Source organism: Carcharodon carcharias, chromosome 9 (genome assembly GCF_017639515.1).
Source record: "Carcharodon carcharias isolate sCarCar2 chromosome 9, sCarCar2.pri, whole genome shotgun sequence".
In the NCBI taxonomy this organism is placed as follows: domain Eukaryota; kingdom Metazoa; phylum Chordata; class Chondrichthyes; order Lamniformes; family Lamnidae; genus Carcharodon; species Carcharodon carcharias.
This window is the reverse complement of record NC_054475.1, coordinates 95,655,434-95,670,570: the sequence shown is the minus strand read 5'-3', so window position 1 is coordinate 95,670,570 and position 15,137 is coordinate 95,655,434. Positions and strand designations below refer to the sequence as shown.

Genomic DNA, 15,137 nt, shown 5'->3' with positions numbered 1-15,137 from the left:
TGCCTCAAATCTGATTGCGCCCCCCTCCTACACCAGTTCTCCAGCCACGTGTTCAATTGCTCAATTCCCCTATTTATGTGATCACTAGCACATAGGACTGGAAGTAATTCTGAGATTACTGCTTTAGAGGGTCTGCTTTTCAGTGTCCTTCCTAGCTCCTTGAAACCTGCTTTCAGGACCTCATTCCCCTTCCTATCTAAGTCATTGGTACCAATGTGGGCGACGACCTCTAGCTGTTCACCCTACCCCAGAAGAATGTCCTGCAGCAGCTACTTGACATCCTTGACCCTGGCACCAGGGAGGCAACATACCATCCTGGAGCCATGCCTACAGTCATAGAAGCACCTGTCTGTTCCCATAACCAATGAATCCCTTATCACGACTGCTCTTCCCCTCTTCTTCCTCCCCTCCTGTACAGTGAGCCGCCTGTGGAGCCATAATCTTGGCTCTGATTGCACTCCTCCGAGGAATCAATGCCTTCACCAGTATCCTACACTACCTGCCTGGTTCTTTTGGACTGCCTGGTTCTCTTAGACTGCCAGGAGGTTACCCATTCCCTTACTGTCTCTGTGCTCCCAGCCTGATCAGCTCTCTGAATGCGCTAAACACACAGTTGTCAGCCTCGCAGATGCGCCACAGTGACTCCAGCTGCAGCTCGAGTTCTGAAACCTGGAGCTCAAGTTTCTGCAGCTGGTGACACTTCCTGCATATGTGGTCATCTAGGTCACTGGTAGTGTCCATGACTGTACTAAAGGACACACATTCCATGTGACCAAGCTGTCCTGGCTTGATTTCACTTACACTAACTTTATTTTACTTACGTGAAGAATACTTTAGTATTCTGAAAATTCACCAAGAATGGAATGAATTTTACTTATAGCACCTTTCCCAAATTGCTTCATAACTGATGTACCCTTGGAACGTAATTGCTGTTGAAACACTAGGGCAGACCTACTTGAGCGTGAAATTACATGCATTGACATCGGCTGAGCGTGCCAGCATCAACGCGCAGTAACACAATGATTTGGTCGGCCGGCGCGTGCCGAAGTCAGCAGCGCGCCCACCCACAATTAAGGCCTGTTAAGGCCATTAAATAATCAATTAACCTAATTTTTTTGCTGCCCATCCCACCTGATGGTTGGTGGGCAGTTGGAAAGGCCAAGCAGTCTTTGCATTTTTTGGAAACCTCACCAATGGGTAGGATGAGGTTTTCAAAAGCAAATTAAAACTAAAATAAAAGTTTTACAGTTGAATTAATAACATGTCCCTATTTATATGACGGAGTCATATGAGCAGGGGACACGTTATATAACATTTTTATGTTTGTTTTTTTTTAACAATGCTTCATCTCCCTGCGGCAGCTCTGTGCCTCGGAGATTATGAAGCCCGCCCTCACCATTTGCCCTCCTCCCCTGCCTACACAAGGAGCGCTGAGATCTGTCATTTGCGTTTCATGCTGGCTGGGCCTTAATTGGCCTGCCAGCATGAAACCGCGGCCTGGTGCTGATAATGGGCAGTGGTTGGCTCCCCAACAACCTCCTCAGAGCCCGCCCACCAAGGGCAAAATTCTGCCCCAGGAAATGCTGTAGACTGATTTCATACAATAAAGCCCTATAAACAGTGATGATGTAAATAACCAGAGACTCCATTTGTGGTGATGGTTTTGTTGAGGAATGTGCAAGTTTGCATACAAAATCCAAGGGGAGATGAATTTTCAGATCACTACTGGTTAGGAATTACTGCTTATAGCAGGCTAACGCTCAAACTCTTCATAGGGCATTTTTAACACAATCCAAATGGGTAACCCCATTTAAGATATTGTGATTTTGTTCCACATTTTTGCCAATCACAAACTTCCTGTAACAGGGTAAGGCCTCTGTTCCAAAACAGCAGAAAGGTCATATGCATTAAGCAATCATCTGCTATGATTACACATGATAATTTATAGCCTTGTGTCTGCATAAGTTATTTAACTTGAACCAAAAAATCTTTCAGCTACTTCTCTAGTATCAGCTTTTGTTTTGTAATAATTGAATACCACATGCAGAAAAAGATGAGTTTCCGGTTCTCAGAGGTGGTGATTTCTGTGGAGGAATAGTCAAATTTCAAGCTTTACCTAAGAATCAACCTTCCTTGGAGTTTGCACCCCAACTACTCAACTGGTGAGCACAGCGGGTGACTGAAGCATGCAGATTGAATTTGATCTTTGGCCCCTGCCAAGTTCAGTGATCTCAACCTGTTATATTTCAAACCTCTAGGGTGCTTCAGACTTGGGAGGGGAAAATCATCTATGCTTCTCTTCTGGATCATAACTATTCCAGTTTACCGTCTCTCCTTGTAACTCTTCTTTCCTAATCTGAGCAGTTCATAATCCCAGCGGTCAGTTTTAGTTGCTCATTAGTTCACCATCTTCAATTCCTGGATGCCTTTCTCTTGATGTGATCCCCGCTCCACCTCTCTGCTTAGTCACCTTTTATCTTATCTTTAAGACCCTCCATATAGCCCCCTTCCTGACCAAGTTTCTTGTTAACCCTCTGCAGCTCTTGTCCTTTGGCTCAGTGTCAACATTCTTGTGGGAGGCTTTGTGATTCTCTGCATTAAATGTGTTTATGTTGCAAGATTGTTGCTCCTAACCTCACCACCTTTTTCTTTCTGCCCCACAATCCCTGTAAAATAACCCTTCATTTGACAAGAAGCAGAGGTGTTGGACTGGAATTGCTGTGCTGGAAAATGTAAGGTTTAAGCAAAAGCTTAGCCGTGCATCCACAGCTGAACTCTGTTAGGAGCTGAAGCTTTGATTTATTCAGTTTCTGCCACACTTCCATCTGCTGACTCTGCATGTACTGAGAGTTACTATTGCAAAGTATTTCAGCAGGAGCCAGGCCCTTTGACCCACAGGTCCATGCCATTGTTGATGTTCTACATGAGTCTCTTTTCAACCCTCTTCATCTAACCCCATCAACATTTCCTTCTGTTCTTCTTCCATGTGCTTATTTAGTTTTCCCTTTTAAATGCTTCTATGCTAATCACCTCAATTACTCCATAGTGGTGAATTCAACATTCTTGCCACTTAGGGCAAAGACGTTTTTTTCTGAATGACTTTCTTATTTATGGGTCCCCATAACTACCCCATCGAATCTGAGGTCTCCTCTCAGATTTATCTTTTCTAGAGAAACAAGCCCTAATCTATTCAATCTTGCCTAATGGTTATAAACCTCTGCCCTAATACCATTCTAATAAGTAAATCTTAATTGCACTTGCTCTAAAGACTCTATACCCTTTTTATAAAATGGATGCCAGAATTGTACAGAGTATTCCAAAATGGAGTCTAACTAAGGTTCAATACAAGTTTTTAATATTTGGTTTTCACTTTTACTCCCCTAGAAATGAATCCTTGTTTTTTTGTTTTGATTGTGGCCTTATTAACCAGTCTCTACTTTGTGATCTGTGAACCTGCATCCTAGTTTCCTCCTCCTTTGGCCCTATTTAGGCACTTTGCAAGGAACATGTGTTCTCCTTATTCTTTCTATAAAATGTATTAACTTGTACCTGTGTACGTTGAAGTTCATTTATCAAGTACATATCTATTCTGCAAGTTATTAATATCTTCCTATATTTTGCTACAATCCTCTGCACCCCACAATTTGGTGCCACCACAAATTTTTAAATTGTACTTTCAATTCTCGAAGCAAAATTATTTACATAAATGAACAACTGTTCCAGCACTGTTTATGAGAACGGGCTAATTAATAATCTTGTCGCAGAAGAGCCTTTAGGGATGAGTGACCATAATATGATAGAATTTTACATTGTCTGAAAGTGAAGTAATTCGATCTGAAACCTTGGGTGTTAAATTTGAACAAAAGAAATTGTGAAGGTATGAGGTGAAAATTGGCTGAGGTGGATTGGGAGGTATTAAAAGGTATGAAGGTACACAGGCAATGGAAAATCTTTAAAGAATTATTACATAATTTACAGCAATTATACATTCCATCAAGGAACAAAAAACACATAGTAAAGTCAGCCAACTGTGTCTAACAGGAAGTTGAGGATTGTATAAAATTAAAAGAAGAGGCTTATAAAGTTGCCAGAAATAGTACTAAACCTGAGGACTGGGAGAATTTTATAGTGCAGCAAAGGAGGACGAAGAAACTGATAAAGGGAGAATAGAATGAATGTAAACTAGCAAAAAAACAAAAGCAAACTGTAAAAGCCTCTATAGCTATGTAAAAGGAAATGTTTGTTTGTAATGGACCCACATTTGCCTTAGCCCGTCAGGAGATTTTATAATGGGGAATAATGAAATGACAGAGAAGCTAAATGATTACTTTTGTCTGTCTTCACTGAGGATGATGCAAGAAATCTCCCAGACTTAAGAGATCCAAGGAACTCGGGAGAATGAGGAATTGAAGGAAATTAGTATTAGAAAGAAGGAGGTGTTGGAGAAATTAATGGGATCTGATATTCTACATCCCAGAGTGTTGAAAGAAGCATTTAATAAGGTAGCAGATGCATTGAAAATCATCTTCCCAAATTCTATAGATTTTAGAATTGTCGTATTGAATGGCAGAGCAGGCTCGATGTGCTGAATGGCCTACTCCTCCAATGTTTCTTGAGCACCACTACTCCCCAAATTTTTGCTAATCAAGTAACTACTTTTAACTCCTCCTGTGTTCTGTTTTGTAGCCAACTTACTATGTATTCTGCTTGTCCCTTGATTCCACATGCTCTGCCCTTAGTCATGCAATAACTGTTTGATATCTTTATTCAATATTTATTGGCAATCCAAATGAATTGCATCTAATGCATTACCCTGAACTGCTTTAGTGCAGTATTGAAGAAATGTTGCATTGTCAAAAGTAGAATTGCATCCAAAGGATCATTCAAGAGACAAGAGTCTGCAGACGAACATTGAAGGCCCAATAACACTAGGAAGCTCACGTGGGCAATATACCAGCCAATATCCTACACTGAGCTTGGGTTTATACTTTCTGATTCTGTTGATCCTATTTTCCTGCCCAGATGGAGTCTGACCTTCTGCATCTGAGTAGCAGTTTTAGCTTATGGGTATTTAAAATAAAATGATTTGTGTGCTTCAAAAATGAATATTTTGTGTTGGTGCTCAGTAAACAATATGTATTGCCTCTATTACTTTGATATTAAAAGCTGATGTGACTATTGAGTTGAAATGTTGCATTAGTTATGTTAGTACTGGTTATCTAAGTAACAGTTCATTTGTTTGAATTTTGTTCAGAGCTTGCTGTGGAAAAGGAAATAAATGTTATAACTGCATGAAACTGTATTTGCTATTGATTGGACATTCTTTAACTCTTCCATTACGGTACTAGAAGTGGTGATCTGCTTCTTCACATTATGGTCTGTGATTGGTCTGTCTGGATTTCACACCTATCTGATTGCACTTAATCAGACCACCAATGAAGATGTAAGTACCATGAATGCAACAGGGGAATGTGTAGAGTGACTTCTGGTTTTGGGGATATGACCATTACTAACCAACCACAAAACACTTGTAATACAAGTGTTTCCCTCTTTTTCCTCCAAAGGTGGTTGATTATCAGTGATTATTGAATGTGGCTAGTAACATGTGTGATTTGTGATCTCAACTTGATGTAATTACCACATAATTAAGGATTTTCTCTGCACCGCATTAAATACAATAATTCTGCCATTTATTCATATTTGTAACACCTGTACAATATTCCCATTTCTGGAAGCTGCTCATATATAGATGACTTCCACACTAATGATGCTCAGAACTAAATTATTCCAGATCCCAAGAACTGCTGTTGGAAGAAACAAAGTAGCCTTTCAATCAATTGTCCTCCAACAGTACACTGCAAACGATAAGGAACGAGCATTGCACATAAGTCAAGAGTTTTAACAAAAACACACCTTTAATCATCAATGTTAAAACTGCTTCAAGTGGAGTGCAACAAATTTGTTGATATAAAAGTATTTATTCTTTCTTAACTTTCTGAAATAAAATATTTTGTTTGCAGTTCATATTGATGTCAGATTTCATGCTTTCTCATTCAAGGTGATGCTCTTGCATAATAATCTTTGTTAGCTTCCTTTTGCATCCTATTACCTTAAAATCTTGGTGAATGTTGAATCCTGTAGTTGGAATATTTGCATTGATGCATAAATGTGAAATATGTGATAATTATAAAAACATGAGCTGTTAGAACCCGTTTTCAGTATTTTCAAGCATGGCATGTATTTTAGAAGTCAAGACTAAGTCTAACTTTTCAGTTGGGCCTCTTTAGTTTTTTTGTGATGGATGGTACTCTGTTGAACCTGAGTTTAATATGTGGAGGAAGTAGAGTTCCTGTAATCACCATTTTAATTTGTTCCATCAGGGACCCTACTGCCTTAAATTGTAAATAGGTACTGCACAGAATGATCCATCCGCTGCACATGTCATGGCTCAGCCTTCATATTAGTAGCATTATGTCAAGGTTCTTGCAGCTGGAGATGAGGCATCAGTATTTGTGCTTGTGGAGAATTTTATTCTTTTTAATTCTTCAAATTGCCTTTCACAGATTAAAGGCTCTTGGTCAGGAAAGAATGGAATTCATAACCCTTACAGCCATGATGGTGTACTAAAAAATTGTTGTGAGATTCTATGTGGGCCAGTGCCACCAAGGTAAGAAAGCTATTTTGTACAGTGTTTAAATTCAAAAGTGATGCCAATAATGCTGAATAAGTTAGGGAGCTCTTTCAGTTTCGTGGTCAACATTCATTCAGTACTATTGAGGGATAGCTGCACTACATCTTTTAGATGGTGTACACTGCTGTCATTGTGCATCGGTGGTGGAGGGAGTGCATACTTAAGGTGGTGAATAGGGTGTGCTCAAGCAGACTGCTTTGTCCTGGATGATGTTGAGCTGGTTGTGTTGTTAGAGCTATATTTATCCAGGCAGGAGAGTGTTCCATCACAATCCTGACTTGTGCCTTGTAGTTGGTGGGCAGACTTTGGCGGGTTGGGAGGTGTCACTCAGTGCAGCATTCCCAGCCTTTGACCTGCCCTTGCAGCCACAGTATTTTATGTGGCTAGTCCAGTTAAATTTCTGGTCAATGATAACTCTCAGGATGTTGGCAGGGGATTCAGTGATGCTAATGCCATTGAATATTCAGGGAAGATGCTTAGATTCTCTTTTGTTGGGGATGGTCCAGTGCACTTAAGGTGCCAATATTATTTGCCATTTATTAGCCCAAGGTCAAATGTTATCCAGGTCTTGTGGCATGAGGGCATGTACTGCCTCGATATCTGAGCCATCACGAATGGGTACTGGGCACTGATCGTCAGTGAACATCCCCATTTCTGACCTTATGTTGGAGGTAAGGATGTTGCAAAAGGAGCTGAAGATGGTTGGACCTAGGACACTACCCTGGCACTGAAATGATTGGCCTCCTACAGACATCTTATGTGCTAGTTTTCCCCCAATTGCCATTGATTTCAGTTTTGCTCCCACTCCTGGATGCCGTGTTCTGTCAAATGCTACCTTGGTGTCAAGGCCTGTCACTCTTTCTTCACCTCTAGAATTTAGCTTTTTTGTTTGTTTGGACAGGCTGTAATGGGGTCTGGAACAGAGTTTCCTGGGCAGAATGCAAACTGAGCATCAGTGCAGTTTGTTGCTGGGTAGATGCTGCTTCATAGCACTGGCACGAGAACTAAGAATGGGAGTACCTTTTTGGCCCTTTAAGCCTGCTCCACCTTTTGTTAAGATCATTGTTGATCTGATAGTGGCCTCAACTCTACTTTCCTGTCTGCATTCCCAATCCCCCCCACAACTCTTGACTCCCTTGTCAATAAACTTGAATATGTTAAATGACTCACTGCTTCCTGGGGCAAAAGAATTCCACGGACTAACTCTAAATGGTGATGGACAATTAAACAATTCACTGGAGGAGGAGGCTCCAGGAATGTCCCCATCCTCAATGATGGGGGAGCCCAGCACATCCGTGCAAAAGATGAGGTTCAAGCATTTACAACAATCTTCAGCCAGAAGCGCTGAGTGGCTGATCCACCTCAGCCTCCTGCAGAGGTCCTCAGCATCACAGATGTCAGTCTTTAGCCAATTCGCGCTTCTCCATGTGATATCAAGAAATGGCTGAAGACACTGGATACTGCAAAGGCTATGGGCTCTGACAACATCCCAGCAGTAGTACTAGAGACTTGTGCTCCAGAACTTGCTGTGCCTTTAGCCATGCTGTTCCAGTATGCTATCAACACTGGCGTCTACCTGGCAATGTGGAAAATTGCCCAGGTATGTCCTGCACACAAAGCAGGACAAATCCAATCCAGCCAATTGCTATCCCATCAGTCTACACTCGATCATCAGTAAAGTAATGGAAGGAATCATTATCAGTGCTCTCAAGCAGCACTCAGCCAAAACCTGTTTACTGACAATCAATTTGGGTTCTGCCAGGGCCACTCATTCCTGACTTCGTTACAGCCTTGGTTCAAACATAGACAAAAGAGCTGAACTCCTGAGGTGAGAATAACTGCCCTTGACATCAAGGCAGCATTTGACATGTAGCATCAAGGAGCCCTAGCAAAACTGGAGTCAATGGGAATTGGGGGAAACTCTACTGTTCGGTGTCTTACCTGGCACAAAGGAAGATGGTTGTGGTTGTTGGAGGCCAGTCATCTCAATTCCAGGACATGCAGGAGTTCCTCAGGATAGTGTCCTCAGCCCAACCATCTTCAGCTGCTTCATCAATGACCTTTCTTCCATCATAAGGTCAGAAGCGGGGATGCTCGCTGCTGATTGCACAGCGTTCAATACCATTTGTGATGACTCAGAAACGGACGAGGCCATGTTGCATTTAGACAATATTCAGGCTTGGGCTGACAAATAGCAAGTAACATTCGCACCACACGCTTGCCAGGCAATGACCGTCTCCAACAAGAGAGAATCTAATCATCTCTGAAACCCCCCCTATCAATATCCTGCAGGTTATCATTGACCAGAAACTGAACTGAACTAGCCATATAAATACTGTGGCTACAAGAGCAGGTCAGAGAGAGGTCCTCAGCATCATAGATGCTGAGCCAATTCGCGCTTCTCCATGTGATATCAAGAAATGGCTGAAGACACTGGACACTGCAAAGAGTATGGGCTCTGACAACATCCCAGCAGTAGTACTAGAGACTTGTGCTCCAGAACTTTCTGTGCATTTAGCCATGCTGTTCCAGTATACTCTCAACACTGGCATCTACCTGGCAATGTGGAAAATCCTGCGATGAGTAACTCACCTCTGACTCCCCAAAGCCTGTCCACTATCTACAAGGCACAAATCAGAAGTGTGATGGAATACTTTCCCCCTGTCTGGATGAGCGCAGCTCCCATAGCACTCAAGAAGCTTGACACCATCCAGGACAAAGCCCACTTAATTGACACCCAATCTACAAGCATTCACACCCTGCACCACAGATGCACAGTGGTAGCAGTGTGTACCACCTACAAGATGCACTGCAGCGCCTTTTAAACTCATGACTGCTACTATCTAGAAAGCCAAGGGCAGCAGACAATGGGAACACTGGCACCTGGAAGATTCCCTCCAAGCCTTTCACCATCCTGACTTGGAACTATATGGCTGTTCCTTCACTATCGCTGGGTCAAAATCCTGGAACTCCCTCCCGAGCAGCACTGTGGGAATACCTACACCTGCAGTGTTTCAAGAAGGTAGTTCACCATCACCTACTCGTGGGCATTTAGAGATGGGCGATAAATGCTGGCATAGCCAGTGACGCCCACACCCCGTGACCAAATTTTGAAAAAAAATTGACTTTCCAGCAAATTTGCAACCATACATTAGGTGCCTTCGCCCAAATAATTGATATGGGTTGTAAATGTTTGAGGCCCCAGCGCTGATTCCTGTGGCACTGCAGCTTGCCAGTACTAAAATAACCCCATCTGTTAATTTTATCCCCTACACCATGAGCTCTTAAAGTAACCTTTTGATGTGGCACCTTACCAAATACCTTTTGGAAATCTAAAACCACATCTATAGTTTCCTCTTTATCCATATCAGAGGGCAGTTAAGAGTCAGCTGCATTGTGGTGGGTCTGGAATCATGTATGGAATGAAAGATTTCCCTCCCTGAAGGACATTAATGAATCAGATGGCTTTTTATGACAATCCGGTAGTTTCATTATCATTATTAATGAGAATACCATTTTATTCCAGATGTTTTTATGAATTAAATTATTTTACTAATGGCAATTAAATTCCCTCAACTGTTGTGGTTGGACTTGAGCGCAAGCCTCTGGGGCATTAACCTGGCCCTCTGAATTACTCTGGACCCTTTCAGTGACTACAGCTGTTTTTACTGAGCAATAACTATCTGTTAAATTGTTAGAGTACTTCCTTTGGTTGTGATGTTAAACTGAGGTTGTCTGCCTATTCCGATGGATCAAGTGAATATCAAAAATTGCATGACAATGTTCAAAAAAGAACAGGGAGCCCTCCTGGCACCTGGCTGATGTTGCTCCTCAACTAGCAGTGCCAAAAATAAGCAGATTACATGTCACTTGTTTTGTTTGCCATTCATGGAACCTTAAAAGTTGACTGCTGTCTGGCTGAAGATTTTTTGTACAAATGCCTCAACTTTTTGAGGTTAAGAAAAGCTATGTGTGTATTGTTGACAGTACTTTTTAATTTTGAATTTTGCCCAATATTCAGCTCAGTGTGGGTCATGTCAAGCCTTGAATAGATTAATCTTGTGAAATGTAGCTTCAGATATTTTTGTAAGCACTCAATTATACAAAAGATGGTTGAAGATTAGAGAATATGGTACCATTTAAGTGACAGCCTTATCACAATAATAGCATATTATGTCCCATGTGTATGCTAGTTTGTTTGCTCATTTTAATTTTCTCTCCATCTTGTTCCAACTCCCACTCCATGTTAATGACATAAAAGGGAATGAAATGTTTTATGTAATTAGAAATTAATACCAAGTGCATTTCTTTCCAGTGTTCTTGACAGGAGGGGGCTTATACAGGATGAGGCTGGTGTTTCAGCCAATGGTAACCAAATTGCAAGCACAGTGCCACAAATTACGGTAAGATCCATGTGATATTTCTGTTGCTTAATTGTATCCCAAATACCTAAAAAACTGGAAAACCTAGACTAAGGAAGAAAATTGGGAGAGAACATTTTCATTATTAAGGATAAGTTACGAGGGAAAACCACAAAGCAGGTTCAAGGAACAATTGGATGGATTTCTGGAAGTGGTTGAGGGATCTGGTAAGGAGTGGGCTTGGTGGACCACATGGCCTGTTTCTACAAATAAACAAAGGGATTTGTTGGGGGGATTAAACCGCATTATTTGAACATAACTTGAGCGCACCAGCTAGGCTAACATTTCAGTCCCTTATTAAGGGGTTGCTATGTTGTTAATTGTCTTTGGCATTTGAGGCTCTGTCGTCAGCCCTCGTTTGGGTGTTAAAGACCTGATGGTACTTATAAAGTGGAGTTCTGATATTCCTCCCTCAATCCACCCCATCAAAAAAAAACAATTAGCTGTCATTTAATCCATTTGCTGTTTGAGACCTTGATTGTCATTATTGCCTACATAAGTCAGTGCATTTAAAAAGCAGTGAAGTGCTTGGGATGTCCCAAGGACATAAGACTCTTAATTACAAGTTCTCTCTTTTTTTGGTCCTCTGTCTTTTTTATTTTCATTTGGGTGCGAGCACAATGACGAGGCACCTGGAGAATATTAAAATTCAACTACTATCATTGGGACTGGAGTCCATTGTAGTTCAGGCCATGGCAAGTTCAGTTTTCTGAAAAGCTTAGTAAATCAGTTGAGGTTTTTTAATCATCATCTAGCAGCTTTCAAGGTCATTCTTAGGTACCAGCTGATAAGTAACTAGATTTGCATACATTTGTGTGTCTCACTCGTGCTTGCTGCTTTTGCTCTCATTGTGTCTCTCCCACTTGCATGCTGGCTGCAGTTTTACCAGCCCCCTTGAGGTGGACTGGGAGGTAGCACAGCTTGTAAAATGGTGGCAGAAGGAATTGGAATGCAGACCTGACATTTTCTCACCAGCACAGAATATTTCCAGCAAGTGGAATAGCAGCAGTTCGGCATCTTGCCAACTGGAAGTGGGTGGCCAGCTCATTCATGGGCCACTTTACACCCCATCTGTATTTTCATGGTATCAGCACAGCCACTTGTCACATGGGAGGCCATCAGATACATTGTGATGTATCTTCTTTCTGGTCATTCTGTAGCTCAGGGAGGGGCCTTGCAGCAGCCATGGCCAATCCCAGTTCCAAAACGACCACTGGAGGCCTTACCGTTCTGATCACCCGGCCCTGGCATATTGGAAAAATTCTTCCATCCACTCTCCATGGGTGCTTCAACACGGAGGCACCCTCTTTTTCTCCCTGCAGCCTCAGCCGCAGCCCTATAGATTGTTGACGTTGCTGGCCCTCTGGTCCTGCAGCTATTAAGGTCTTAATTGGTCACACCAGTAACATAACCGCTCAGCCCCACCATCTGCCTTTGTATGCTTTGGACCCTCCTTCCATTTGCTTGAGGTCAAATTCAGCCCACTATCTTTTGTGGTTTGCTCTTGCTCACACTTGTTTTATTTGTCTCTCTGTCCTACACATGCAAGCACTGTCTCATGTTCTTTGTATCACTTTTATCGCTTCACTTAGGGTAACTAGTTCAATACCAAGGGCTGTTGGTGGTTTGAAATTCCTAATCACTCCTTCCATTGCGCATCTTGCATCTCTTCCATTCATTAACCTCTGTTTACTGAATTGCCTGAGCTGCACAGCATGTACTCTTGCCAAACAAGGGTAATTATTTCTGTTTTCAATGCACTGAATATTGTGAAATATGTGGAATGCTGCCAGTTGCACTTTGCAGTCCATGCTAACCTTGCAGTTTTATTAAAATCACGGAATCTTAACAGCACAGAAGGAGGCCATTCAGCCCATCTTGTCTGCACCAACTCTGCAAATGAGCATTATGACCTAGTGCCATTGCCCTGCCTTTTACCTGTACCCTTGCACATTGTTTCTATTCAAATAATCATCTAATGTCTCCTTGAATGCCTCGATTGAACTTGCCTCCACCACACTTCCAGGCAGTGCATTCCAGACCTGAACCACTCATTGTATGAAAAAGTTTTTTCTCACATCACGTTTGCTTCTTTTGCAAGTCACTTTAAATCTGAGCCCTCTTGTTCTTGATCCTTTTATGAGTGGGGACAGCTTCTCCCTAGCTACATTGTCCAGCCTCCTCATGATTTTGAACATCTGTCAAATTTCCTCTCAGCTTTGTCCTCTCCAAGGAGAACAGTCCCAACCTCTCCAATCTACCCTCATAGCTGAAGTTTCTCATCCTTGGAGCCATTCTTGTAAATCTCTTCTGCACTGTCTCCAATCTGTTCACATCCTGTGAAGGTCACTCGGGAAGCATTGGTAGAACCAACGCCATCTCCTTTTGTGCTCCTTTTTAGCTGATCGTCGTGTCTTCAAAAATGTAGAAGCTGGTCATGTGGAATATTATTCGTCTAAATCTGATTTGTATTAATTATTTGCAAAAAGGCCAAAAACTGGGAGCACACATGATGTTTGTACCTTTTTTCAGAACTGTTCAAACAATTGTTTGTGTTTACAGCTTCCTTTGTTTCACATTTTACATTTGTAAATGCAATCTGGGTCAGGAATGCAAAATGATGGGAAGAAAATGGAAATTATTTATTCCCTTGAATGCTTGGATCACATACTTGGATGCAGAATTTACTGCACTTGATGTGCATTCATGCCTGCTAATTTTAAAAAAGGCAGAATTTTCAGGGCCATTGTAATGATTGCTACCATCATTTTGTTTCTCTCGTCCGTGTAGATAGTTGCATGTCTTCATGTGACTCGGCTGTAAAAGCAACTTTTCTTAATGATGTTTCTTCTTTTTTAGGCAAGTAGAGCTCCATTGATAGCCAATGAGCAGGCACCAGTAAAAGAAACTCCTGCGGTACCTGGGCAAACTGAACCAGAACCAAAAGAGACAATACCATCACCTGGCACAAAAAAGCGACTTCCATCTCCTCCGCCAGTGGACTTAAGTATGCAGTGTGGCACTACAGTTCTGCAAAGGGCTGCAGTTACAAAAGAAACTTCATACCAGGGCCATGCCTTCTAGTAAATTTGCTCCTGGACTAAGTGCAAAAAAAAGACTTGGCGCACAAAAGGAAGTTGGAAGACAGTTCCTGTAGCTAAATTAAGGTGCAAATTGGTTTGACACTGCAATTTTCATCTGATCAGTATTGTAGATTTTATATGAAGGAGTTTAGGGGGGGTGGGGGGTGGGGTGGGATGTAGATAATGAGGAATAACATCAGACCAGGAATGTTGAAGACTGGCGCTGAAAGGTTTCTGAGCAATTTGACCCAATGTACCTATTTATGGCCAGATCTGTCCATTCATAAATTAACATTTATTATTTTAGTTCACAATACAAAAATGCAATGTGACAGATGAACTTTACAAAAGTCACTGATGAAGTTTCTATTTATTACCCATATGTTTCATATTGTAACTTCATGAAAATAACTGGCAGGATAAATATTGTGTGAATACCTCATTTGATGTGCTGAATTTCAGGTGGGTTCTACACATAACATGTCGATGTTTGGAGCTGACGAGTATAACTTAACATGCCTGTAATCGGTGACATTTAATGAGTGATCAGCTATCCATTTTAGACAGTTGTGAGAAAGTTGTCTTACAGAATATGTAGTAATGTATATGCGTGTGTGTGTAACTGAGCAGTCTCCCTGAGTACATGAGCTTAATATGTAGGGTAAGTGATATTGAATTTCAAAATATGCTTGGGTAGTGCGATACTAATTTTTAAAAACAAAGTTGTGAACTAATGCTGCTATTGGTTGTTGTTTTCATGAAATTACAATCTCTTCCAAACACTATTATGGTGTCATTGTTGATTTACTAGTAAATTACGAACTGGGGCCACTCATACTGTGATAGCATGTAAAATAGACACGTGGCTTAAAATATTTAGCCAGGAGAAATTGTTACTGAGAGAAAAAAGCCTTTCCATTCCTGTGTGATTCTAAGGTGGAG

At 41.5% G+C, this 15,137-nt stretch overlaps 1 protein-coding gene across 2 annotated transcripts in view; it reads left to right on the top strand.

Moving 5' to 3' along the window:
- Positions 1-14,330, top strand: part of zdhhc9 (zinc finger DHHC-type palmitoyltransferase 9) — a 108,058-nt gene extending 93,728 nt beyond the window's left edge. For both annotated transcript variants that reach the window (XM_041195807.1, XM_041195806.1), the window contains 4 exons: positions 5,341-5,443; positions 6,564-6,667; positions 11,007-11,094; positions 13,972-14,330. In XM_041195807.1, the coding sequence (XP_041051741.1) occupies positions 5,341-5,443; positions 6,564-6,667; positions 11,007-11,094; positions 13,972-14,196 (520 nt within the window). In that variant the 3' untranslated portion in view covers positions 14,197-14,330. The remainder of the gene's footprint in view (positions 1-5,340; positions 5,444-6,563; positions 6,668-11,006; positions 11,095-13,971) is intronic.
- The last annotated feature ends 807 nt before the right edge of the window (positions 14,331-15,137 follow it).